Source organism: Triticum urartu, chromosome 2A (assembly GCF_056163025.1).
Source record: "Triticum urartu cultivar PI428250 chromosome 2A, HENAU_Tu73, whole genome shotgun sequence".
Taxonomy (NCBI): Eukaryota; Viridiplantae; Streptophyta; class Magnoliopsida; order Poales; family Poaceae; genus Triticum; species Triticum urartu.
The window spans coordinates 244,985,706-245,012,905 of NC_141874.1; the positions used below are offsets into that span (position 1 = coordinate 244,985,706).

General features: G+C 45.6%; 1 protein-coding gene across 1 annotated transcript; it reads left to right on the forward strand.

Moving 5' to 3' along the window:
• The first annotated feature begins 13,070 nt into the window (after positions 1-13,070).
• LOC147984706 (E3 ubiquitin-protein ligase SINA-like 4) lies at positions 13,071-15,455 on the forward strand. Its single transcript, XM_087541219.1, has 2 exons — positions 13,071-13,139; positions 14,766-15,455. Exons 1-2 carry the CDS (start codon positions 13,071-13,073, stop codon positions 15,453-15,455), a joined length of 759 nt encoding a protein of 252 aa, XP_087397345.1.
• The last annotated feature ends 11,745 nt before the right edge of the window (positions 15,456-27,200 follow it).

Below are 27,200 nucleotides of genomic sequence, written 5' to 3' on the forward strand. Positions count from 1 at the left end.
ATCAAACTAAATAAGTCATGTGGGGTTTCGTCAATATGCAACGGAGTTGCATGTTGAGCTCCACTTAATTTGTAGGATTGTTTGTGCATTTTGCCATGCCATGCCTCATTAAACCGGACATGCATCATACTTGTTTGCGCATCGTGCCATGCTTATGTGATGATTGTTCACTATGTTGTGTGCTTCTTTCCGGTGTTGCTTCTTCGGGTTGGTTCCGATAACATCGTGTTTGTGAGGACCATACCCTCGAAATCACTTCTATCTTTGCTTGCTAGTTGCTCGCTCTTTTGTTATGCCTATGCTGCGATACCTACCACTTGATTATCATGCCTCCCATATTGTTAAACCAAGCCTCTAACCCACCTTGTCCTAGCAAATCGTTGTTTGGCTATGTTACCGCTTTGTTCAGCCCCTCTTATAGCGTTGTTAGTTGCAGGTGAAGATTGGAGCTTGTTCCATGTTGGAACGTGGATATTTTGTTGGGATATCACAATATCTCTTATTTAATTAATGCATCTATATACTTGGTAAAGGGTGGAAGGCTAGGCCTTATGCCTGGTGTTTTGTTCCACTCTTGCCGCCCTAGTTTCCGTCATATCGGTGTTATGTTCCCGGATTATGCGTTCCTTACGTGGTTGGGTTATAATGGGAATCCCTTGACAGTTCACTTTGAATAAACTCCTCTAGCAAGGCGCAACCTTGGTTTTACCGTTCGCCACCTAGCCTTTTTTCCCTTGGGTTAGGCCATCCCAAGGGTCATCTTTATTTTAACCCCCCCCCCCTCGGGCCAGTGCTTGTCTAAGTGTTGGTCCAAAATCAGAGCCACTTGCGGAGCCACCTCGAGGAAACTTGAGGGCTGGTTTTAGCTATACATAGTGTTCATCCGGTGTTGCCCTGAGAACGAGATATGTGTAGCTCCCATCAGGATGTCGGCGCATCGGGCGGTCTTGCTGGACTTGTTTTACCATTGTCGAGGATGTCTTGTAACCGGGATTCCGAGTCTGATCGGGTCTTCCCGCTAGAAGGAATATCCTTCGTTGACCGTGAGAGCTTGTGATGGGCTAAGTTGGGACACCCCTGCAGGGTTTTGAACTTTCGAAAGCCGTGCCCGTGGTTATGGGCAGATGGGAATTTGTTAATGTCTGGTTGTAGAAAACCTGAAGTTGACCTTAATTAAAATGCATCAACCGCATGCGTAACCGTGATGGTCTCTTTCCGGCGGAGTCCGGGAAGTGAACACGGTGTTGGAGTTATGCTTGACGTAGGTTGTTCTAGGATCACTTCTTGATCATAGATTCTCGAACATGCGTTGCATTCTCTTCTCGCTCTCATTTGCGTATGTTAGCCACCATATATGCTAGTCGCTTGCTGCAGCTCCACCTCATACCTTTTACCCTTCCTATAAGCTTAAATAGTCTTGATCGCGAGGGTGTGAGATTGCTGTGTCCCCGTGACTCACAGATACTTCCAAAACCAGTTTGCAGGTGCCGATGTTATCAAGCAGGTGACGCAACCAAGCTCGAGGAGGAGCTCGATGAAGATCTTGTCCTTTGTGTTGTTTCGTTCTAGTTGATCTGTAGTGGAGCCCAGTTGGGGTCGATCGGGGATCTGTGTAGCATTTGGGGTAGTCTTCTTTTATTTTGGTTCCGTAGTCGGACCTTGATTGTATCTGGATGATGTAATGCTTTATTCATGTAATTGTGTGAAGTGGCGATTGTAAGCCAACTATGTATCTCTTTCCCTTATGTATTACATGGGGTGTGTGAAGATTACCTCACTTGCGGCATTGCTTTCAATGCGGTTATGCCTCTAAGTCATGCTTCGACACGTGGGAGATATAGCCGCATCGAGGGCGTTACAGAGGAGGAGCGTGACGTGGCAAAAGCCCGATCCACATTCTATAAGCAACAGGCTCGACGGTATCAAAGCAGAGAAGTACGGGCCAAAACTTATAACGTTGGTGAACTCGTTCTGCGCCTACCGGAGAAGAAAAAGGACAAGCTCAAGCCCAAATGTGAAGGTCCCTTCGTTATTGACAAAGTTCTAACCGGTGGAGCGTACCGTCTGTGGGATGCATCGGACAATCGACTTGAGCCAAACCCATGGAACGCAGCCAGACTCCGAAGGTTCTACGCCTAGCGCCGGACTCTGTGTTCGTCTCCTTACCTCCATCAATTTTTTATATATCCGTTATTTGTCTTTTCGTTCTGTCTTTCTTCTCTTTTTCACGGCCTTAAAAGGATAAAATGTGTCTTGACTACACAATATTGACACGCTAGGCGTGCTCATTGTACCTGGGGGCTTCTTATACAGAAGCTTAATATAACTATGTTTCGGGCTCTATGCCCCCCCCCCCGCACATGTGTTACTTTTCCACATGTACCTTTTCTTCGCCATTATATGCATCAATATGACTTAAGTTTTGGCCAAGATGGGTTGCCTGGCTCTTGTGTTTATGCCCTACATTCCCGTTAATTCGGCTAGGACATAAGGGGTGCACCTCTGTGATAGTTACTGCCGGGTCAGCCGGATGTGTACCTCAGACTAGGTGAAGCCGAAAGCTAGCGTTCTTAAGGGGATATTCGATCGGTGAACAAAAGATGACTTTTATTTATTGTGATACATGCCCCAGATGTTTATATCATGCGTCTCTTCTCGCAGTCCGGACATGCACATTAATGCATGCGTACCGAGTGAAAGGAACCCTTAACAGAACTATTCTCCCTGGAAGTTGTTTCTTACTATCCATGTAATATAACATAGCTAGTTGGGTACTTGTCTATTCAAGCACTTATGACCCCTACACCTGGTTTCCACGCGTACCCCGATTTTTACATAACGGAGCAGGTATTCGGATACACTCCAGACTGTTGGGTTCGGAGGTTGAAGCGAAAAGGTCCGCCATGACAAATGATTTACAATCCGGCTAGGGATAATACATGTCATTTGAAGTACACAATCACTTAGACTGACTAAATTCTTCTTCTGTACCATCCAACAGGCTGTCTAGCCTACAATCCTGTTGGGCATACTTTGCGTCTAATTTCACCTGGTCATCCACCAAACTGACGGGGATCTCTTTCCCATCAGACCCCACAGGTCCGACCTCGGCCATGTGGTTCGGGTCAGTCTTGGTATATCGCGTCTTCACCCTGGCCTAGGCTTCCCTTGCACCTTGTCGGCAGGCCGATATCTTCCATAATCGGAAGCCCCGCCGCGCTCCGTTGAGCATGTCTACAAGCTCCCCCATGCCTCCTGGCAGGGAGGCGGATGGCCACAAGGCTTGGGCAATGCCCTACATCACCTGCCGAACTTGTTCGTGCAGTTGTGAGAGCTCTGGAAGAAGGTCACCCGCAGACCCGGGCATCTCCTCTGCGGGACAACTCGTCAGCATACCTACAGATATAACTCTGTTAGCCGGTTTCTTCGCTGAACTCTATAAAAGTTCGTTCAAGCACTTACTAAAAATGCCATGTCGAAGCCTTTTATTCTCCTTTACGGAGTCAGCTAGCTGGGCCCGAACGTCTTTCAGTTCAACGCCCAGCTGGGTATTGGCATCTTGGAGATCATTTTTCTCCTGCCTAACCCGCGTAAGCATGCGCTCGCCAGCCTCTAGCTGTCGTTGAGCATGTTGCTCATCCCCTCGCATGACCTCCGGATTCACTCCGAGGTCATCTGCAGAATCTATTGTTAGATTTTCATACATGTCGAATACTAACCGCTACATATCCTTCTTTTCGATAGAAATAAGTGTTACCAGATGGGGCCTTCGCGGACTCCTTCATTGGGGAAACTGCGGCCTGCAACTGGGCTTTGCACTCCTCCAACTCTTGAGACAACTGGGTATTCTTCTCTGTAAGAGCCTACACAAATAATGATCCTTAAATCAGTTGTGTCAACTGTTTCAAGTCTCAGGGGCTACAGATATATATAATCAGATTTTCTTACCCGTACATCCTTTACATTGATGAAAGTTGGTAATTATGAAAGTTATTTAGTTATGAAATAAACCATTTTAACTTTCATCCAAAGACAATCTGCACGTCAGACTCATCGTCATTGAAGCCTGGTTCGGGGGCTACTAAGGGAGTCCTGGATTAGGGGGTCCTCGGACAGCCGGACTATATCCTTTGGCCGGACTGTTGGACTATGAAGATACATGATTGAAGACTTCGTCCCGTGTCCGGGTGGGACTCTCCTTTGCGTGGGAGGCAAGCTTGGAAATTCGGATATGTAGATATCCTCCCTTGTAAATAACTCGTGTAACCCTAGCCCCCTCCGGTGTCTATATAAACCGGAGGGTTTAGTCCGTAGGACAACAACAATCATAATCATAGGCTAGCTTCTAGGGTTTAGCCTCTGCGATCTCATGGTAGATCAACTCTTGTAATACTCATATAGTCAAGATCAATCAAGCAGGAAGTAGGGTATTACCTCAATTGATCGGGCCCGAACCTGGGTAAACATTGTGTCCCCTGCCTCCTGTTACCATCCGCCTTAGACGCACAGTTCGGGACCCCCTACCCGAGATCCGCCGGTTTTGACACCGACAACGTGCGCGCCTCTACATCGACCAGTATGTACGTACACATTCGCAACCAGAATGCCAACGCTAAATACGCTTCGACCAGGTGGGTCCCGACTGTCAGGCACTTTCTTGCGTGCAAAGATGTAGCTGGTGGTTCCCAGTAGTCAGGGGTGAATCGTTTTTTTTGCCCGGACGCACTTCCTTGCGTGCGAAGATGTAGCTTGTGGGTCCTAGCAGACAGGGGGAAACGTTTTTTTCGCGAAATACGGTGGCCCGTCTGGTGGGGCCCGGCTGTCAGGTGGAGGAATAATTATTTTGCGCGTAATAAGGAGGCACTTCCTTGCTGCGGCCATGGACCCAGCTGTCAGACTCTCCACGTATAGTCCATGTCCGATGGAAGCCGTTCCTTGACCATGTTGACCATGCCGTGCTGAGGGCACCAGGGCGATGGACGACGGCGACGCCTAGGAAGGGGATGACACGGAGCCGAGGAAGACGCGGTAGTGGAAGCCAGCGCGGAGAGGAGTACGAGGGTTCACTGGTTCGGCTGTGGTGTGAGGCTGCCGTCGCCGCAGAATAACAGGGGTGTGGGTGAGTAGAGGGATGGCCTGGCCAGCGGTGGGAGTAGTAGGGGCAGTGAGGCCTCCGCGGCATCACAGCTAGCCACGGGAGGCAGGAGCACGCGACACGACCGGCACTGGTTTGGGCGGCTGGAGTAAAAAGACCAGAGGTTGAAGAAGCACTACGGCCGTTGGATGGACATCGTATGGTCACTGGAGCTAGAACCGTTCATATTGACTAAGTTGACAAAGCCCACCATCCCTGTCAACTTAGTAGGCCCACAAGTCAACCTCCCACCAAGGTGGGTCCTAGCTAGTAGGGGGAGTATTCATTTTTTTCTACGTAATAAGGAGGCACTTCCGGTGGGTCCGAGCTGACAGCGGGGGGAACATTTTTTTCACGAAATACGGTGACCCGTCCGGTGGGTCCCAGCAATCAGGGGGAAACGTTTTTTCGCAAAATATGGTGGCCCGTCTGGTGGGTCCCTATTGTTAGGTGGAGGAATCATTATTTTCCGTGAAATAAGGAGGCACTTCCTTTCCAGAGCTGTGGACCCAGCTGTCAGCCTCTCCACATATAGTACACTTCCGATCGAAGTCGTTCCTTGACCATGTTGACCATGCTGTGTTCTGTTGCATGCATGCATCCATGGGCGTGGTGCGTCCCCACAGTCAGCCTCTCACGTACAGTCATCTTCCGATGACTCTTGGTTGTTGACCACACCGAGCCGAGCGCACCAAAGGCCGGTGGATGATGGCAAGGCCCAGACTGGAACGACTCGGAGATGGGGAAGACGGGGCTGTGGAGTCGCAGATGGAGAGGAGTGGGAAACTTGACTGGTTCGGGTGTGCGGCAGCACAGCCGCAGTGCCACCCACGGGAGACAGGAGCACGGCTGTTGGATTAACATCCAACGGTCCAACTGCTAGAATCATTTGTTGACTAAGTTGACAAAGCCCTACGTACACGTCCGCTTAGTAGGCCCACAAGTCAGCCACCAAATCTGACGGGTCCCAGCTGTCAACCTGAGGAATAATTTTTTTTCGCATAACAAGGAGGCACTTCCTTCCGTGCGAAGATACAACGGTGGGTCCCAGCTGTCATGTGGAGGAAACATTTTTTAGCTTAATAAGGAGGAACTTTCCTTGCGTGCGACCATGGACCTCGTGGGTCCCAGCCGTCAGGCTCTCCACGTATAGTCCTCTTCCGATGACTCTTGTTTGGTGACCACGGCGCACCGAGCGCAGCGAGGCAGTGGACGACGGCGAGGCCCCGGACGGGAACGACTCAGAGATGGGAAGACGCGGCAGTGGAGTCATAGATTGAGTGGAGGAGAAGGGTTATAACTGGTTCTGGTGCGGCGTGGGGCTGCAGTCGGTGGAGAATAACAGGAGGTATGGAGGGGTGGAGGGATAGCCTGGCCGACAGTGGGGTAGCGCTTCGCAGCGATGCGTGCTAAGCAGAGCCGCTAGCCGCCAGAGGCCGGACCAGGCGGTCCCGGCTATGCTGGAGGAAGAAGACAAGAGATTGAAGGGGCATGCCGACCAAGGTGACAACGCCCTTTGTAGGCTTTGATCTATTGGCCCACATGTCAGCCTGCAAAAATGTGGCATATATTTAGCCCATGTTTTCTAGAATGTACAGTCCATTTGCTAGGTTGGGTGAACAAATAATTTCGCGTCAATGCAGCCCATTTATATTATCTAAGAAAGCCCAGCCCATTTGCACTTCCTTCAAATACATGAATTAGCTGGGCTCGTTATATATATAATGTTATATTAGAAGGAGCAACTAATATAAAAAATAACCAGGATTTTCCTTGCCACTTATGTTAAACATTTATTTTTATAAGTTAATAACACATGGGATGTTTTTATAATGTATATATAAGTCTCTATAAATTATACGATAATAGTAATAATATAAATATATATAATGTGGTTCAAAAAATACATTGGGCTGCTGATCTTTAAGAAAAAGCCCATAGGCCGGTATGGACCTCAAAAAATAATTTGAAACCACTGTCACCGTATGTCATGGGCTACGCATGCTAAAATACAAAACCTAGGCTTAGCTGATACTTGTTCGCCCTCTTGAAAAAATGATACCAGATCCCCGAGCGAACTGGATTATAGAGGGTCCGGCGGCACGAGTGAAGAAGCACATCAGGAGCGATTTTTTTTCTTTAGTGGATGGCTCTCGATGGCGTTTTTTACTTGCCTCTGCACCATACAACTTGTATTTTAGCCTCCCAGTCCGTGGTGGACTAGCAGGCCATTTGCTGGGCGGGCCAGCCTACAGAACCAGCACTCGATTTTTCATCAAGCCCCAAAACCAACACAGTACTATGTTTGTTTTGAGGCCGAAAACATTACGACAGGGGTTGAGCGGGGGAGGGGGCAAGACAGAGCAAAAAGATTAAAAAGAGATGATGCGCCGTTGCTACCCTAACAAAGCAGGTGCACTTCTTCTTGGGAAGAAGGTGTGCCGTTGACACCCACACGTCACATACCCCACAGTAGGCATACTAACAAGTTCACACCCAAGCGCAACAGAAAAGGTAAACATTCGTATCAAACTCAGGTTCACAGGACACGTTCATATTCATAGCCAACATTCACTATCAACAACTCAAAAGATTCATATATACACAAGTTCAGCATGTCTATGGATCCAAATGATTGATAGATCACACAATAATATTCATAGATAATTCACAAAACGATTCAGATATACACATGTTCAGTATGTTTATGCATCCAAATAATTGAGATCACAGCCAATATGATCCATGGACGAACTTTAATTACCTAGGGTATTGACTGGTAAATGGTGTTCACTCGGAGGTACTTCTTGCTAAAATTAATGTTTGTACGAGTAAACTTTCGAGTACAAAAGAGGCAGCACATACAATCTGGACTTTTCTTGTAGGTTTATCCTCAAATAGTGGCCTCATGCTGAGGGAGGTTTGAGCAACTTTGCCACTACTTTCATCCAACTAGTTTACTGGCTCATCTTGGTCCTGTAGCTCACCAAAATTCTACATTGCAGACGAGAAAGGAGGCGGTTGAGAAATGAACTACCCAAATTTTTTGTGCAGTTCAACTGAAATGGAGCATCCTTGGCGTGCAGACTGATTAAGTGCCAGATGAATATACGCATCAACCGACTCCATGCCATACAGTTCGTTGCCATATCTGCCGATAAGCAAAAGGCACAAGTTGGTACCAAAGACTGGACTGTGTTTTTCTGGGCTATGCGCCAAGCAATATTTTTAGCGTTCACTCTCCTAATACTTGGAGTTTGACAACTGGTTGATGCCGGTTGATACTCGAATGAATATAGGCACTTCTTGTCAACATCGATGCTTGTCTGAGTGAACTTTGGAGTACATAGCAGCAACATAAGTATCTGTCCATCTGATCTTTTTGTGCAGCTCTACTGAAATCACCCAATGCAATGATTAGCCTGCGAGTTCAGGCTCCAAGTTACTCCTTTATAAAATCGGCAAACAGTAGCACAATACCAAATTACCAATACATGACAAGCACAATAATCAGGATAAAGACCAGTACCAACCTATCTAAGGTTGGATATCAATTACTTTTTCCTTTGACTGGAAGCCGGGATAAGCGAAGCGACTGACAGCAAAGGAAGAAAGCAGGCCCAGATTAGCGACTGACAAGAAAGGACGAAAGCTGTCGAGGCAATGAAGCACCCAAAGTTTTTGTGCAGTTCCACCAAAATCGAGCATCACTGTTGGCACATATATTGAGAGAGTGAGATTACTGTAATAGTGGGACTAGTTGATGAAACATACACTAACAAATAGAAGCACCCTCATTATCTTAATGGGTAAAGTTAGCAACATAGTAGTCTTGCTTAAAGAGAGGTATTAGTTTATTTAATTAGTGACAATTAGCTCAACACTCAAAGCATTGCCATGTATCATAGTTTGCAAAACTTTAACGTGCAAAGATAAATTAGTTTCTCATGACAATAGCATGATACAAATAGATATGACAGCAAACTAATATGGATGAAGGCCTTAGGCCCGTACTAACCTGAGGAAAAAAGCTTATTCATGTAGTCCCATAAGAGATGATAAAGCACTCATTGGAATCACTCAATAGTATATATTTTTGTGCACCTCAAATGTATGGTTGAAATCACTCTTTTTTACCAGTGCTGAGATTATATCGAAAGATTATCAAGAACTTCTAGCAGAATTAAAGCACAGACTGGGATACAGTTCATTGTATTGTCTTGTGTAGTTCCACTAAAATGTATGATTGGAACAACATGATCCCTGTTTGCACAAGTAGGAACAAGGTGAAACCTTCATTAGCTTAGTGAGAAAGGATAGAAAGACATTAGCATATTAGTCTAATAGTAGCATCAAATTCATGATGGACAATACGCAAAACATTGCCTCATTGAACAAATGGCAATAAATTGACATGCAAAACAATAGCACTATTATGTCATGACACTAATAATATTCCATCCCCGCTCCACCACGTGATTCACCTCCATAGACAAACATACACACGTACATGATTCATCATAGGGTGCTACTAAAGATTTGTTTAACTCCGACAGGAAAATTAGGCAGCAATAAATTAGTGGTACTTATGTACTCCTAATTAATTAAGTGAGACAGCAGAAGTGGAAGGGCTCCCTGGAGGATCGTCTCACATGTAAGGTAGTCGTTGTCGGAGCCCTTGAATGGCCTCGACTGAGGCCTCTGGCTTCAGCAAGCTCGCCTTGGCACTGTTTATTCTTCTTCTTCTTCCTCTTCATGCTATGTTTCTCATTCTCCTCACCAGTTGGTGAAACCAAGTACATGATTGGCCTTCTATTTCAGAATTGGTTTGGTCAGTGAGGGAGTACAAGTGTACTGGTAAAAAATAGCATTATTTTCTCATGGCAGTCGCAAAATAGAGATGAACACATGCATTAAATATCATTCTTACCTAAAGGAAGGTTATGGTGCCAATATGGATGATGAGGATTGGAACACGGATCTTCCTTTGTGTAGTTCCACCGAAATGAACCAACTGTTCCATTCTGACATTCCAGTTAAATAACACAAAAGTCACTGCTTTTAAGAGGACCTTTTAAGAAGAGATTTGTGCAGTGCACCAAAAGGTCACAACAGCAACTAGGTGAAATAGATATCCCTGTTTACACAAAAAGCTACAGAGGAAACAGTCAGAGTCTCAAACAATTACTGGCAAAAACATTTGGCTAAACTTTTCATGGCTTATAACAATGGCATGGCTTCATTTTTACCAGGGGCATTAGATTAAGAACAACTAAATATTTGGTATAAGGGCATGTGAGAGTGGGTGCACCAGCAGTCCAGCAGCATGTACCTAAATAGGGGCATAAAGTGGTGATTCATAGTTTGTTGCCCTGAGAAACAAACATCCAAGAAACATATCTAGGTTGGTCCCATTTTTTTCACTCTAGCCACCTACTCCTATGTGTGGATAGAAAATCTAGTCCTGGTCATACCACTGTGATCAGCGTTACCCCTATATTTTCCTTTTCGACCAAGAGACCGGTTGGATGACCAGTCTGTACTATTTTTACCCCCTTTCCTTCCTGTTTGTACCAAGTCCGTTGGACTATGTTTGGTTCTAGGTCTAGTATTGCCATATTTTGCCACACATTTTTGCCAACCTTGCCTAAGTTTAGGGGCTGTTTGGTTCTAGGCCTAGTATTGCCATATTTTGCCACATATTTTTGCCAACCTTGCCTAAGTTTTTAGTTCATCAAAATGAAAGCCACAAGTTGGCAAGCCTAAGGGAATCTTGCCACACTTTGTGTGTGTATGCCATGTGGGTCTCAAGTGTGGCTTGCATAAGGTGTGGCTTGAACCAAACGCTCACCTAAGTTAGTCAAACTTGCCTAACCTTAGGTGTGGCAACCTTTGGCAAAGTTAGTCACAAACCAAACATCCCCTTCTTGTTTGAACCAATTACAAGATTCGACTCCATGAAGTAGCTTTACCTCTAACAATAGTAGAAAAAATAGGTGATGTTGGACCATCCGATCGAGAGGGGCTGAGAGGTAGAAAATGATGCACATGCAGCGATATAGCGAGCTGGGGAAGTAGAGCTAAGGCAGTTTCGAAGGAAGATATACCTGAATGTCGTCGGGATGTGGATAGGTGGGCGGCGGGAGGACGGATCCACCCACACTAGGGAAACGACGAAGGGATCGGAGGACCTCCCGCGCCGGCGCTCGGCCAGAGATAATGGTGCAGCCGGCAGTGGGTGTACTCCCTCACTGTCGACGACAGCCTAAACGCTGCCCCTCCTACCCTTCACTAGCGGAGGGGGATACATCCGGATGTATAACCAGCGGTGAGGATAGAAAGACAATGTTTTTTGAAGGGAGAAAGACAGTGTTACCACCCCTATCTTGTTTAGACCTCGAGAGGACGAGAGTGTGTGAATAGAGGAACCCTAGCAAGCAAGCGCGGAGGCTCCGTCCTATATATACGTAGTGGGGTAGTTTTCCATTTTCAGTCCATCAAAAAAATCGTTAAAAATTGTGTACTACGTGCCAGGTCACCGTTTTTTAGTTGTTGATTGTTTTTTGAGATAGCTACCCGCTTGTTCCAAGTGGTGTTACAGTGTGCCAGGTCGCACTTTGTATCGTTCAAGTCCGGTACAAGTCCCTCCATTAAATGAATAACCACCCCCTCGTAAAAATTATGAACAAGCCCATGGCTAAAATTATTGGAAACGTGGGTTGCCCCAACATGCATTATTATTATTTATATTTTCTACTCCCTCCGTTCCTAAATATAAGTATTTTTTATTAGCCACACCTAAGACAAGAATTTTTTTATTAGCAGTGAACCCCACATGTCATAGACACAAAAAGTGTGGCAAGATTCCCTTAGGCAAGCCAAAGTGTGTCTAACAATTTGAGAAACTCAAGTTAGGCAAGTGTGGAAAGTGTGGGTAAAATAATGTGACATAAGACAAACATAGTCACAATCCAAACAGCCCCGTAATTTTTTGTGACATGCATGAAAATTTGGTTAGTTAAATTTATAGTCAAAATTTGGCAAGGTGCATCAAATCAACACATGCAAGTATCAAAAGGGAAGTCACGGCATGCATGCATGCTTTGTACTCCCTCCGTTTCCAAATATAAGTCTTTTTAGAGATTAAACAAGTGACTACATACGAAGCAAAATATGTCTACATACATCCGTATGTAGTAGTCCATTTGAAATGTGTAAAAAGACTTATATCGAGTGCAGTGCTTTGATGTGTTGCGTCAACTCATACAAGACCGAGAAGTTTGATTACTACAACGCCCTCTCCCTCGCGGACTGAGCTCCGGTGCCTTAACTGCACCTGCCTTTGGCTGTATGATAGGTGGGCCAACCACCTATTGGGCCCACCTGTCATAGACACAAAGGCAGGTGCAGTAAGTCAATGAAGTTGCGTCCCTCCCTCGCGCATGAGCGTGGTGGCTGGCAGGACTAGTAGGAGCTTTCGCTACACGCTTCTTGACGGCGGGGAACTTGTGGATGGATTTGACCATCATGTCATCCATGCGAGAGGCGAAGTCGGCGTCGGCGAGGGCTACGACGCCGGCGGTCGCCACTACCGTCTGGAAACGCTGCGCGGTCCGGGGCCGCAGGCCGGCACCTTGGATGATTTGGCACAGCCGACTGCCGCTCGTGACCATCGCCTCTATAGGTGCTTCTGGCTTCTATTCACTTGGTCATGGATGGTAGTGAGCAGTGTTGCGCAGAGACTAAGGAGTAGATGGACTGGAGTGGTGGGGCGCCTTTATATGAGAATCCAAACTCTGTTGCATTCACATCGTGCTGGCTCTATTCTGCTTCTCCAATTAATTCCCTCTGCATTTAGAGTAATTTGAGGATGCATCATTGACTGTTCAACGTCTCGGGAACCGCTACCCTCTCCCTCCTTGGCATTCAAGCACCTATGGTGGCGACTGCCGCTCGCGTCTATCGCGTGTCAGGAGATGTTCCTGTCGATGACGAGGTGCCTATGGTGACTTCGTAAATTTCAAGATGATAGTACTAGTATACTCAATATTGTGCACCGCAACCAAGGCCGAGAGGAAAACGAGAGAACTGCATATTTATTTACGATGTAGATTAACTCATTTTGCTCCATATGTACTCCGTCTTGGTGTAGTCTAGTCACTTGTTGAAATCTCTAGAAAGGCAAATTATCCTTTCTGTTTTACAGGGCTATACTAGCAAGTACTCCCTCTGTCCAAAAATACTTGTCATCAAAATGGATAAAAAAGATGTATCTAGAACTAATATACATTTAGATACATCCCATTTTATTCATTTTGATGACAAGTATTTCCGGACGGAGGGAGTACTACAATGGTGGGCTCACATAGCAATTTGTCTCATGCAAGAGCATGGCTATATGAGTGCTCCAAGGTTCACAACTGCCACGTTCAGGTTGCACTTGGCTCTTCGCCTCTTCGAGAAGACAAACATTGATGTTACTACTACTGCTTCTACAATGAGCGGAGGGGTAGCTTGTTGTAGTACTATAAGCAAAAGCTTGTCCTCGTCTGTGAGCCACCGCACGCATGGGCGAGGGAGAAGGCGTGTAGCAGTAAAATCAAGCTTCTCCTCGTTGTACGAGTTGACACTGAAAGACCCGCAGTGTACAATACTCCATTTTCTACAACCTCTAACATTTACCCCACCACAAATTAAGATGAATATTCCTGTCTTGACCAGATGAGCGTGCAAACTAGAATCACCAGGATGACAGGTAGGGCCATAAGATTATTTTAATCAAAAAATATAGCATGGAGCCGACCCCAACGATTTTAAGCTTACAGGCACGGTACACGCTATCCTAGACTGCTCTACACATGAAACTCCAACACGAGCGTCCGGGCTGCGCTTGGCTCTTTGCCTCTTCGGGAGTACTACTGCAGTGGAGGAGTACTATAGTTTGCTTATGGCCATCTGACACCGACTGAACTGCTGCATGTCCACCGCGTACGGGAGGGAGAGCGTGTAGAGAACGAAAAAGCTTCTCCTCGTCCTGCCAGCTACCACGCTCATGGGCGAGGGAGGGACGCAGCTTCATTGACTTACAGCTCTTGCCTTTGCGTCCATGATAGGTGGGCCCAACAGGTCGATGGCCCACCTGTCATGCAGCCAAAGGCAGGTGCGGTTAAGGCGAGAGGGCATTGTAGTAATAAAACTTCTCGTTCTTGTACGAGTTGACGCGACACATCAAAGCACTTCACTTGATATATTTCAATAATTTGCGTTTACCGATGCATTAATTACAACGCATGCATGCATGCCGTGACTCTCCTTTTGATACTTGCATGTGTTGATTTAATGCACCTTGAAGTAGTATGAATATGTGACAGTAAAGCTTTGTAATGCCCCGGCCCTAATAAAGCAAGAGATGGTTGTGCACGAGGAGGGCGAGATCATGCAGACGGAATAGGACCAGACGATGGAGCTCTCTATGGTCTCGATGGACCTCACCTTGCTCCACTGCCCCTTGTGCCTCCGCCCCTTGAAGCCTCCAGTGTATGAGGTTCTAATACACCTCATCCGTTCAGGTGATCAAGCAAGCTGCAGGTTTCTTGATTGATGTGTTGTTCGATTGATTTGTGAGTGCAAGGGAGGGCACCTGGCTTGCGCGGACTGCCACGTCGAGCGCCCCAGGAACCAGCGGCAGTGTCAGAAGTGCGAGCGAAGTGGTGGCTTCAATGTGCGTAACACGGTGGTGGACGCCGTCCTCTCCTCGGTGAGGGTGGAGTGGCCGCATGCAGGCTGTGCGCTCTACGTCACTTATCACAAGCTCGCCGATCACCAGAGCGTGTGTCTGCTCGTGCCCTGCAAATGCCTCGTGCCCGTTTGCGGCTACGAAAGCCCGCCGCTGGTGCTCTCCCACCACATCAGCACCGTGCATCCCATGCCCATGCACAGGATCCAGTACGGCAAAGCGCTCCAGCTGCAAGTGCCACTGTCGGAGCCACGACTCTTGCTATTCGCGGAGGTGGACGGCCGCGCGTTTTTATTGGTCGGCGGCATGCTCGACATCGGCACGCCTATCGCCATGTCGGTCGTTTGCATCAAAGCGGTGGCGTCCCCACTGCCGCACTATGTGGACAAGTTGTGGGCGAATGGCCCGCTGGGTGAGCCCAAAGGTAGGACCGACGCCGTCAAGGTGGAAATGGAGGTGACAAGCAGCAAGGATCCCGGCGACGTCGCTGTGCAGGAGCTGACCTACTTCATAGTTCCGCCCAAGCTGTTGGCCGGGGCTAAGCTGGTGTCCCTCCACATTCAGATTGACAAGCTCACGTCCTAAATATTCTACAATGCCTTCTGTTTATCTTAGTAATATGTTAATATAGGGGTTAGCTCGGTCTACTTTAGCTTAAGAGATGGTGGGTTTTGGTGGCGATGCAGCAATTACCTCGACATCAGATCAGCAGTGAAAGTAATTTCGAATAGTTGAATGGATATTTTGTGTCTGTTGGATATAAAGATCCTTTGGGTAACAAGTAACAACTTATATGCTCTTTTTTCTAAATGAAACAGCCATACTAGTATAATTTTTGTTGACATGCACTAATATTTTCGAAACGGACATCGGGCTGTAGCTAGAAGGGCGGTTGGGATGCGGCATCGGCCCATACCACGTTGATCCCCGATTGGGATGCACCGACTATGGATTTTCCCCCTCGCCGATGTCGACCGCGTCTACGTAGAACATTGTTCCCTTCCCCTAGCTGCGGGATCAGGCCGGATATGTGACCAGCGGTGTGGCCACTGTCGTTCTGTGCTTGTGAAGAGAGAAACCCCAGCAAGCAGGCTTGTAGCTTAGGCTCCTGCTACTGTATATATAGTGGTTTTATTTTTCTCTCCATATCAACCAATTTATATTGCATACGTGTCATTGAAGAGTGAAATGATGGTTGCTTCTTCCGACTAACTTACTGTGTGATTTGACTTCTCCTTTAGTGGCCCCTACACGTACTCCCCCTACGTGTATGCAACAGTCACACGTACACATGGACGGCAAAATGCGCGCGACGCCCTAATGCATGCATGTCCGAGCACACGACGGAACACACACGGTCATGCTCAAGTGCTCAACCTACATGTGCATGCACACACATACTCAGCCAGGGTGAGCTATTGACCGTATAAACACCAGAAAATGTATATATTGAGCGCCATGAGCGTATTATGAAGTCCACTGACCTTATTTTTACAAATATACAGTGACAGACAGTGTATTTATCTCATTTGAAATTAAGCCATATTAACCGGAGAGGAGGCAGTATGGACTAGCATTACTTTATTGTGTCCCGTAAGCTTGCCGAACGAGGAGAGGCTTGCAGGACGGGAGAAGCTTGCGTGCGGTGGCTCGCAGGACAAGGAGAAACTTTTGACTAATGCAAGCTCTCCTTCGCTCAGGCGGTCAACGTGCAACAGTTAATTCGGTGTCAGATTGCCAGAAGCATACATTGTACTACTACTATTATTGTTGCACTTCTCGAAGAGGCGAACATCCAAGCGCAAAGTTTACTAGTACTAGTACTACTACTATAGTGTATAGAGGTATGTAATATACTAGTACTACAAACCGGATGGAGGAGCATATGCACTCTTATTATATATTTAAAATGTGATAAAGCAATCTTCAACACATTTGGTTCTCTTCGAGGGTTCTCGCATGTGATAATGGAAGTTGATTCCATGGAACACTCACCACAATTATCGCTTAATTCTGGCTCATATCCTGTTACAAATAGGAGCGCTCGGTAATATTTCCTCTTTTTTGTTATTCAGCTTGTAAACAGGTCAGCAAACCTTGCGGCGCATCTTTGTGCGAACCATGCTTGCTGCAATTTGAATGTGGCCGAGAGCTGGCTTGATGAAACACCTCGCTTCCTACTTCTTTTTTGCGGGGTACCTCGCTTCCTAGTGACCAGTGTCTTGGCGGATCATCCTAAGAATTCTTATATATGAATAAAGCTCTCTCATTTAGCCACAAAAAAGATTAAGCCATATTAACCGGAATGGAGGGAGTATGGACTAGCACTACTTGTTGTTGTGTTCTGTCAACTCGTAGAACGAGGAGAAGCTTGCAGGACAAGGTGAAGCTCGCTTACGCCTTTTGACTAATGCAACGTACCCTCGCCCAGGTGGTGGACATGCATCAGTTCATTCGGTGTCAGATTGCCAGAGGCATACACTGTACTAGTACCGAACATGCGAAGTACCATCATTGTTCGACTTCACGAAGAGGCGAAGAGCTAAGCACAAGGTTTATTAGTATGAGTAGTACTACTACTAGAACCGCATGGTGGAGCCTCTGTACTCTCTTTTTTAATCTCCGATAAAGTACACATTTATTCCGGAGAAGGGAGGAAAACGGCAGCCCAACATGTAATGATGATATCTATCAACCATGCTCGAATATATCTTGGCCTACGTGCGAGCCCGTCTGTGTGTTCTGGCTCCTCGTCTCACTCAAGGAACGGTGGATTGGCCATTTTGCCGTCAATTGAGATCGGTTTGCTCACACTCCGGTCCCACATGTCAGCGATATGCCAAGAGGAGGTGCATTGACCGACTGGCCATACGCGTACGTGGTTTTGCACCTTCATACTACTCCTCCCTTCATCACAGTTTACAGGGCGCACTTCATTATGATGCATTTCTCTCAATGCATTTCCACCACCAGAGAGACTTTAGACGCGTTTAGTTTAATGCTCAATTAATTAGGGCATGGTAACCGCAATTTTCTCTCGATGTAGTACTACGGAGTGGAGTAAGTGCATGCATGTGTGTACCCGGGGTGGAGGCACTGCATGCATGTGTGTACGCATTATTTCCTCTAGTAATAGACGCCGTGCTATATCTACCAATGCTATTTTTCAGGCCGATCGCTAGTCGCCTTGGTCCCAAAGATTTTCTCTTTTTCTGAAGTGCGCTCTATCAACAGTGACGAATGGAGTAGTACGAGCGGATTCAAAGAAGAGCGTATTGATGGTTGCTTCTTCCGAGCAACTTACAGTGGGACAGGTGGGGCTTATGATTTGACTGCTCATTACTCACTATTAATGCGGCGCGACGACCGGTCTGAGTCTCCCGTGCGGCTATGCACTACCCCCTCGGTTCTTAAATATACTCCAGAGTATTTGTCTTTCTAGAGATTTCAACTAGTGACTACTCCAATATTTGTGTTTTTAGAGATTCAAATGGACTACTACATACGGATGTATATAGACATATTTTAGAGTGTAGATTCACTCATTTTGCTCCGTATGTAGTCACTTGTTGAAATCTCTAGAAAGAAAAATATTTAGCAACGGAGGGAGTACACATACGAACCAAAATGAGTGAATCTACACTCTAAAATATGCCATTTGAAATTTGTAAAAAGAAAAATATTGTTGATGACAGTTGTGACGACAAAAAGAAACATATTCCTTGTCCTTGATGACAGTTGTTGATGACATTTGTGTTTGTCTAAAACGGTGTGAGGATGAGATTGCATTATGGAAAGTACGCCGGATGAGCTACGTTTTGTGCAAAGAACTATGGAAGATCCACATGCAGCGACGTGGGCGGACGGGTAGTTGAGCAAGGCCGGATGGGATACCTGGAGGTCGTCGGGATGTAACTAGGTGAGCGGCGGCGGGCGGAATTTGCCCATACTGCGGCAGCGAGAAGGTGGTGTAGGCCCAACCGTGTCGGAGCTTGGTCAGAGAGAACGGTGAGTACCGTAGATCGGGACTTGCTGCCTTGGCACCATCGAATGGAGAAACGATGCACGTCCTCCCTTTCTGCCGACGGACGGGATGCGGCCGCATTAGTGACCAACGGTGAGAGAGAGAGGCCACCGCAGCCTTGTGTGAGATACTCTGAAGAGAGACAAACTAGGCGGGGAGGCTCCATTGTATATAGTGGAGCGGACTACCTTTTTCTCCATAAAACTCATTTTATATTTTGTGTACGTGCTATTGAGCGATATAACTTTATTTAAAAATAATGTGCCAACGCATCAAGTCAAACTTTGTTTGGTGCACGCGTGGTACATGACCTCCATTGGTAAACAACCGCTACACACGTTCAAATTAGCACGTCGGCTGCCATTTCGTATAGAAATGAGCTCCACCGTGTACCTGCGCAGGTGTGGCTGGGCACGAAGCGTGAGTACGTGCACGGTCACCTATTCTCTTCTTGTATACGTACACCACCTACGTGGGGTTATGTGAGAGAGATACAAACATAGAGAGATATAGTGTAAGGGTTCATGAGAGTTTTTTTGGGGGGGAGGGGTCAATGAAAAAATTTAACATATGCAATGTGTGTGAAATAGAGTCCTGGATATATCACATATATAGAGGGGGCGATCCACGAGAAGAGAGTGGAGGTATCATCGACTTGAGGTGTCCATAGAATCGAAGAGAGGGATGATGTCTGTGTGTGTGCGCGCGCAGTCGATAAAGAGTGCAATAGAATTTGTGTGTGCCCACGTCAAAGATATAGAGTGGCTGGCCTACTACAACGAGAGAGGGGACAGGTGCAGTTTGTCTCTGTTGCATGGATACCTACCTACAGCGCTCGACTATCGGTGTGTGGTGGTGGGGGGAGGGAGGCCTAATTAACTATAGAGGTACAATGGCTGGTATATGTGTGGAGGAGGAGAGAGGCCTACCTCATGTATTAAGGGAGATCGATCTGAAGGAAATATGCCCTAGAGGCAATAATAATGTTATTATTTTATTTCCTTATATCATGATAAATGTTTATTATTCATGCTAGAATTGTATTATCCGGAAACATAATACTTGTGTGAATACATAGACAAACTAAACGTCACTAGTATGCCTCTACTTGACTAGCTCGTTAATCAAAGATGGTTATGTTTCCTAACCATAGACATGTGTTGTCATTTGATTAACAGGATCACATTATTAGGAGAATGATGTGATTTACATGACCCATTCCATTAGCTTAGCACCCGATCGTTTAGTATGTTGCTATTGCTTTCTTCATGACTTATACCTGTTCCTATGACTATGAGATTATGCAACTCCTGTTTGCCGGAGGAACACTTTGTGTGCTACCAAACGTCACAACGTAACTGGGTGATTACAAAGGAGCTCTACAGGTGTATCCAAAGGTAAATGTTGGGTTGGCATATTTCGAGATTAGGATTTGTCACTCCGATTGTCGGAGAGGTATCTCTGGGCCCTCTCGGTAATGCACATCACCTAAGCCTTGCAAGCATTGCAACTAATGAGTTAGTTACGAGATGATGTATTACGAAATGAGTAAAGAGACTTGCCAGTTACGAGATTGAACTAGGTATTGAGATACCGACGATCGAATCTCGGGCAAGTAACATACCGATGACAAAGGGAACAACGTATGTTGTTGTGCGGTCTCACCGATAAAGATCTTCGTAGAATATGTGGGAGCCAATATGAGCATCCAGGTTCAGCTATTGGTTATTGACCAGATACATGTCTCGGTCATGTCTACATTGTTCTCGAACCCGTAGGGTCCGCACGCTTAAGGTTTCGATGACAGTTATATTATGAGTTTATGAGTTTTGATGTACCGAAGTTAGTTCGGAGTCCCGGATGTGATCACGTACATGACGAGGAGTCTCGAAATGGTCGAGACATAAATATTGATATATTGGACGGCTATATTCGGACACCGGAAGTGTTCCGGGTGATTTCGGAGAAAACCGGAGTGCCGGAGGGTTACCGGAACCCCCCGGGAGAAGTAATGGGCCTTATGGGCCCTAGTGGAGAGAGAGGGGCGGCCAGGGTGGGCCGCGCGCCCCCTCCCCCTCTGGTCTGAATTGGACTAGGAGAGGGGGGTGCCGCCCCCTTTCCTTCTCCCTCATCCCCTTCCTTTCCCCCTCCTAGTAGGAGTAGGAAAGAGGGGAGTCCTACTCTTATTAGGAGGAGGACTTCTCCTCCTTGGCGCACCCTAGGGCCGGCCGGCCTCCCCCCCTTGCTCCTTTATATACGGGGGCAGGGGCACCCCTAGACACATAAGTTGATCTTCGTGATCGTTTTCTTAGCCGTGTGCGGTGCCCCCTTCCACCATACTCCTCGATAATATAGTAGCAGTGCTTAGGCGAAGCCCTGCGACGGTAGAACATCAAGATCGTCACCACGCCGTCGTGCTGACGGAACTCTTCCCCGAAACTTTGCTGGATCGGAGTCCGGGGATCGTCATCGAGCTGGCGTGTGCTAAAACTCGGAGGTTCAGTAGTTTCGATGCTTGATCGGTCGGGCCGTGAAGACACATGACTACATAAACCGCGTTGTCATAACGCTTCCGCTGTCGGTCTACGAGGGTACGTAGATCACACTCTCCCCTCTCGTTGCTATGCATCACCATGATCTTGCGTGTGCGTAGCAAATTTTTTGAAATTACTACGTTCCCCAACAGTGGCATCCGAGCCAGGTTTTATGTGTTGATGTTATAAACGAGTAGAACACAAGTGAGTTGTGGGCGATATAAGTCATACTTCTTACCAGCATGTCATACTTTGGTTCGGCGGTATTGTTGGATGAAGCGGCCCGAACCGACATTACGCGTACGCTTATGCGAGACTGGTTCTACTGACGTGCTTTGCACACAGGTGGCTGGCGGGTGTCAGTTTCTCCAACTTTAGTTGAACCGAGTGTGGCTACGCCCGGTCCTTGCGAAGGTTAAAACAGCACCAACTTGACAAACTATCATTATGGTTTTGATGCGTAGGTAAGAACGGTTCTTGCTAAGCCCATAGCAGCCACGTAAAACTTGCAACAACAAAGTAGAGGACGTCTAACTTGTTTTTGCAGGGCATGTTGTGATGTGATATGGTCAAGACATGATGCTAAATTTTATTGTATGAGATGATCATGTTTTGTAACTATGTTATCGGCAACTGGCAGGAGCCATATGGTTGTCGCTTTATTGTATGCAATGCAATTGCGCTGTAATGCTTTAATTTATCACTAAGCGGTAGCGATAGTCATGGAAGCATAAGATTGGTGAGACGACAACGATGCTACGATGATGATCAAGGTGTCGCGCCGGTGACGATGGTGATCATGACGGTGCTTCGAACATAGAGATCACAAGCACAAGATGATGATGGACATATCATATCACTTATATTGATTGCATGTGATGTTTATCTTTTATGCATCTTATCTTGCTTTGATTGACGGTAGCATTTTAAGATGATCTCTCACTAATTATCAAGAAGTGTTCTCCCTGAGTATGCACCGTTGTGAAAGTTCTTCGTGCTGAGACACCACGTGATGGTCGGGTGTGATAGGCTCTACGTTCAAATACAACGGGTGCAAAACAGTTGCACACGCGGAATACTCAGGTTATACTTGACGAGCCAAGCATATACAGATATGGCCTCGGAACACGGAGACCGAAAGGTCAAGCATGAATCATACAGTAGATATGATCAACATAGTGATGTTCACCAATGAAACTACTCCATCTCACGTGATGATCGGACATGGTTTAGTTGATTTGGATCACGTGATCACTTAGAGGATTAGAGGGATGTCTATCTAAGTGGGAGTTCTTTAGTAATATGATTAATTGAACTTAAATTTATCATGAACTTAGTACCTGATAGTATCTTGCTTGTTTATGTTTGATTGTAGATAGATGGCCCGTGCTGTTGTTCCGTTGAATTTTAATGCGTTCCTTGAGAAAGCAAAGTTGAAAGATGATGGTAGCAATTACACGGACTGGGTCCGTAACTTGAGGGTTATCCTCATTGCTGCACAGAATAATTACGTCCTGGAAGCACCGCTGGGTGCCAGGCCTGCTGCTGGAGCAACACCAGATGTTATGAACGTCTGGCAGAGCAAAGCTGATGACTACTCGATAGTTCAGTGTGCCATGCTTTATGTCTTAGAATCGGGACTTCAACGACGTTTTGAACGTCATGGAGCATATGAGATGTTCCAAGAGTTGAAGTTAATATTTCAAGAAAATGCCCGGATTGAGAGATATGAAGTCTCCAATAAGTTCTATAGCTGCAAGATGGAGGAGAACAGTTCTGTCAGTGAGCATATACTCAAAATGTCTGGGTATAATAATCACTTGATTCAATTCGGAGTTAATCTTCCAGATGATTGCGTCATTGACAGAATTCTCCAATCACTGCCACCTAGATACAAGAGCTCCGTGATGAACTATAATATGTAAGGGATGAATAAGACTATTCCCGAGCTCTTCGCAATGATGAAAGCTGCGGAGGTAGAAATCAAGAAGGAGCATCAAGTGTTGATGGTCAACAAGACCACTAGTTTCAAGAAAAAGGGCAAAGGGAAGAAGAAGGGGAACTTCAAAAAGAACAGCAAGCAAGTTGCTGCTCAAGAGAAGAAACCCAAATCTGGACCTAAGCCTGAAACTGAGTGCTTCTACTGCAAGCAGACTGGTCACTGGAAGCGGAACTGCCCCAAGTATTTGGCGGATAAGAAGGATGGCAAGGTGAACAAAGGTATATGCGATATACATGTTATTGATGTGTACCTTACTAATGCTCGTAGTAGCACCTGGGTATTTGATACTGGTTCTGTTGCTAACATTTGCAACTCGAAACAGGGACTACGGATTAAGCGAAGATTGGCTAAGGACGAGGTGACGATGCGCGTGGGAAATGGTTCCAAAGTCGATGTGATCGCGGTCGGCACGCTACCTCTACATCTACCTTCAGGATTAGTGTTAGACCTAAATAATTGTTATTTGGTGCCAACGTTGAGCATGAACATTATATCTGGATCTTGTTTGATGCGAGACGGTTATTCATTTAAATCAGAGAATAATGGTTGTTCTATTTATATGAGTAAAATCTTTTATGGTCATGCACCCATGAAGAATGGTCTATTATTATTAAATCTCGATAGTAGTGACACACATATTCATAATGTTGAAGCCAAAAGATGCAGAGTTGATAATGATAGTGCAACTTATTTGTGGCACTGTCGTTTAGGTCATATCGGTATAAAGCGCATGAAGAAACTCCATACTGATGGACTTTTGGAACCACTTGATTATGAATCACTTGGTACTTGTGAACCGTGCCTTATGGTAAGATGACAAAAACACCATTCTCCAGTACTATGGAGAGAGCAACAGATTTGTTGGAAATCATACATACAGATGTATGTGGTCCGATGAATGTTGAGGCTCGTGGCAGATATCGTTATTTTCTCACCTTCACAGATGACTTAAGCAGATATGGGTACATCTACTTAATGAAACATAAGTCTGAAACATTTGAAAAGTTCAAAGAATTTCATAGTGAAGTTGAAAATCATCGTAACAAGAAAATAAAGTTTCTACGATCTGATCGTGGAGGAGAATATTTGAGTTACGAGTTTGGTGTACATTTGAAACAATGCGGAATAGTTTCGCAACTCACCCACCCGGAACACCACAGCGTAATGGTGTGTCCGAACATCGTAATCGTACTTCACTTGATATGGTGCGATCTATGATGTCTCTTACTGATTTACCGCTATCGTTTTGGGGTTATGCTCTAGAGACGGCCGCATTCACGTTAAATAGGGCACCATTAAAATCCGTTGAGACGACGCCTTATGAACTGTGGTTTGGCAAGAAACCAAAGTTGTCGTTTCTGAAAGTTTGGGGCTGCGATGCTTATGTGAAAAAGCTTCAACCTAATAAGCTCGAACCCAAATCGGAGAAATGTGTCTTCATAGGATATCCAAAGGAAACTATTGGATACACCTTCTATCACAGATCCAAAGGCAAGACTTTTGTTGCTAAATTCAGAAACTTTCTAGAGAAGGAGTTTCTCTCAAAAGAAGTGAGTGGGAGGAAAGTAGAACTTGATGAGGTAACTGTACCTGCTCCCTTATTGGAAAGTAGTACATCACAGAAACCAGTTTCTGTGACACCTAGACCAATTGGTGAGGAAGCTAACGATGATGATCATGAAACTTCAGAACAAGATACTACTGAGCCTCGTAGATCAACCAGAGTAAGATCCGCACCAGAGTGGTACGGTAATCCTGTTCTGGAAGTCATGCTACTATATCATGATGAACCTACAAACTATGAAGAAGCGATGGTGAGCCCAGATTCCGCAAAATGGCTTGAAGCCATGAAATCTGAGAGGGGATCCATGTATGAGAACAAAGTGTGGACTTTGGTTGACTTGCCCAATGATCGGCAAGCAATTGAAAGTAAATGGATCTTCAAGAAGAAGACTGACGCTGACGGTAATGTTACTGTCTACAAAGCTTGACTTGTCGCAAAAAGTTTTCGACAAGTTCAAGGGATTGACTACGATGAGACCTTCTCACCCGTAGCGATGCTTAAGTCTGTCCGAATCATGTAGCAATTGCCGCATTTTATGATTATGAAATTTGGCAGATGGATGTCAAAACTGCATTCCTGAATGGATTTCTGGAAGAAGAGTTGTATATGATGCAGCCGGAAGGTTTTGTAGATCCAAAGGGAGCTAACAACGTGTGCCAGCTCTAGCGATCCATTTATGGACTGGTGCAAGCCTCTCGGAGTTGGAATAAACGCTTTGATAGTGTGATCAAAGCATTTGGTTTTGTACAGACTTTTGGAGAAGCCTGTATTTACAAGAAAGTGAGTGGGAGCTCTGTAGCATTTCTGATATTATATGTAGATGACATATTACTAATTGGAAATGATATAGAATTTCTGGATAGCATAAAGGGATACTTGAATAAGAGTTTTTCAATGAAAGACCTCGGTGAAGCTGCTTACATATTGGGCATTAAGATCTATAGAGATAGATCAAGACGCTTAATTGGACTTTCACAAAGCACATACCTTGACAAAGTTTAGAAGAAGTTCAAAAAGGATCAAGCAAAGAAAGGATTCTTGCCTGTGTTACAAGGTGTGAAATTGAGTAAGACTCAATGCCCGACCAATACAGAAGATAGAGAGAAAATGAAAGATGTTCCCTATGCTTCGGCCATAGGCTCTATCATGTATGCAATGCTGTGTACCAGACCTGATGCGTGTCTTGCTATAAGTCTAGCAGGGAGGTACCAAAGTAATCCAGGAGTGGATCACTCGACAGCGGTCAAGAACATCCTGAAATACCTGAAAAGGACTAAGGATATGTTTCTCATATATGGAGGTGACAAAGAGCTCATCGTAAATGGTTACGTTGATGCAAGCTTTGACACTGATCCGGACGATTCTAAATCGCAAACCGGATACGTGTTTACATTAAACGGTGGAGCTGTCAGTTGGTGTAGTTCTAAACAAAGCGTTGTGGCGGGATCTACATGTGAAGCGGAGTACATAGCTGCTTCAGAAGCAGCAAACGAAGGAGTCTGGATGAAGGAGTTCATATCCGATCTAGGTGTCATACCTAGTGCATTGGGTCCAATGAAAATCTTTTGTGACAATACTGGTGCAATTCCCTTGGCAAAGGAATCCAGATTTCACAAGAGAACCAAGCACATCAACAGACGCTTCAATTCCATCCGGGATCTAGTCCAAGTGGGAGACATAGAGATTTGCAAGATACATACGGATCTGAATGTAGCAGACCCATTGACTAAGCCTCTTCCACGAGCAAAACATGATCAGCACCAAAGCTCCATGGGTGTTAGAATCATTACTGTGTAACCTAGATTATTGACTCTAGTGCAAGTGGGAGACAGAAGGAAATATGCCCTAGAGGCAATAATAATGTTATTATTTTATTTCCTTATATCATGATAAATGTTTATTATTCATGCTAGAATTGTATTATCCGGAAACATAATACTTGTGTGAATACATAGACAAACTAAACGTCACTAGTATGCCTCTACTTGACTAGCTCGTTAATCAAAGATGGTTATGTTTCCTAACCATAGACATGTGTTGTCATTTGATTAACGGGATCACATTATTAGGAGAATGATGTGATTGAAATGACCCATTCCGTTAGCTTAGTACCCGATCATTTAGTATGTTGCTATTGCTTTCTTCATGACTTATACATGTTCCTATGACTATGAGATTATGCAACTCCCGTTTGCCGGAGGAACAC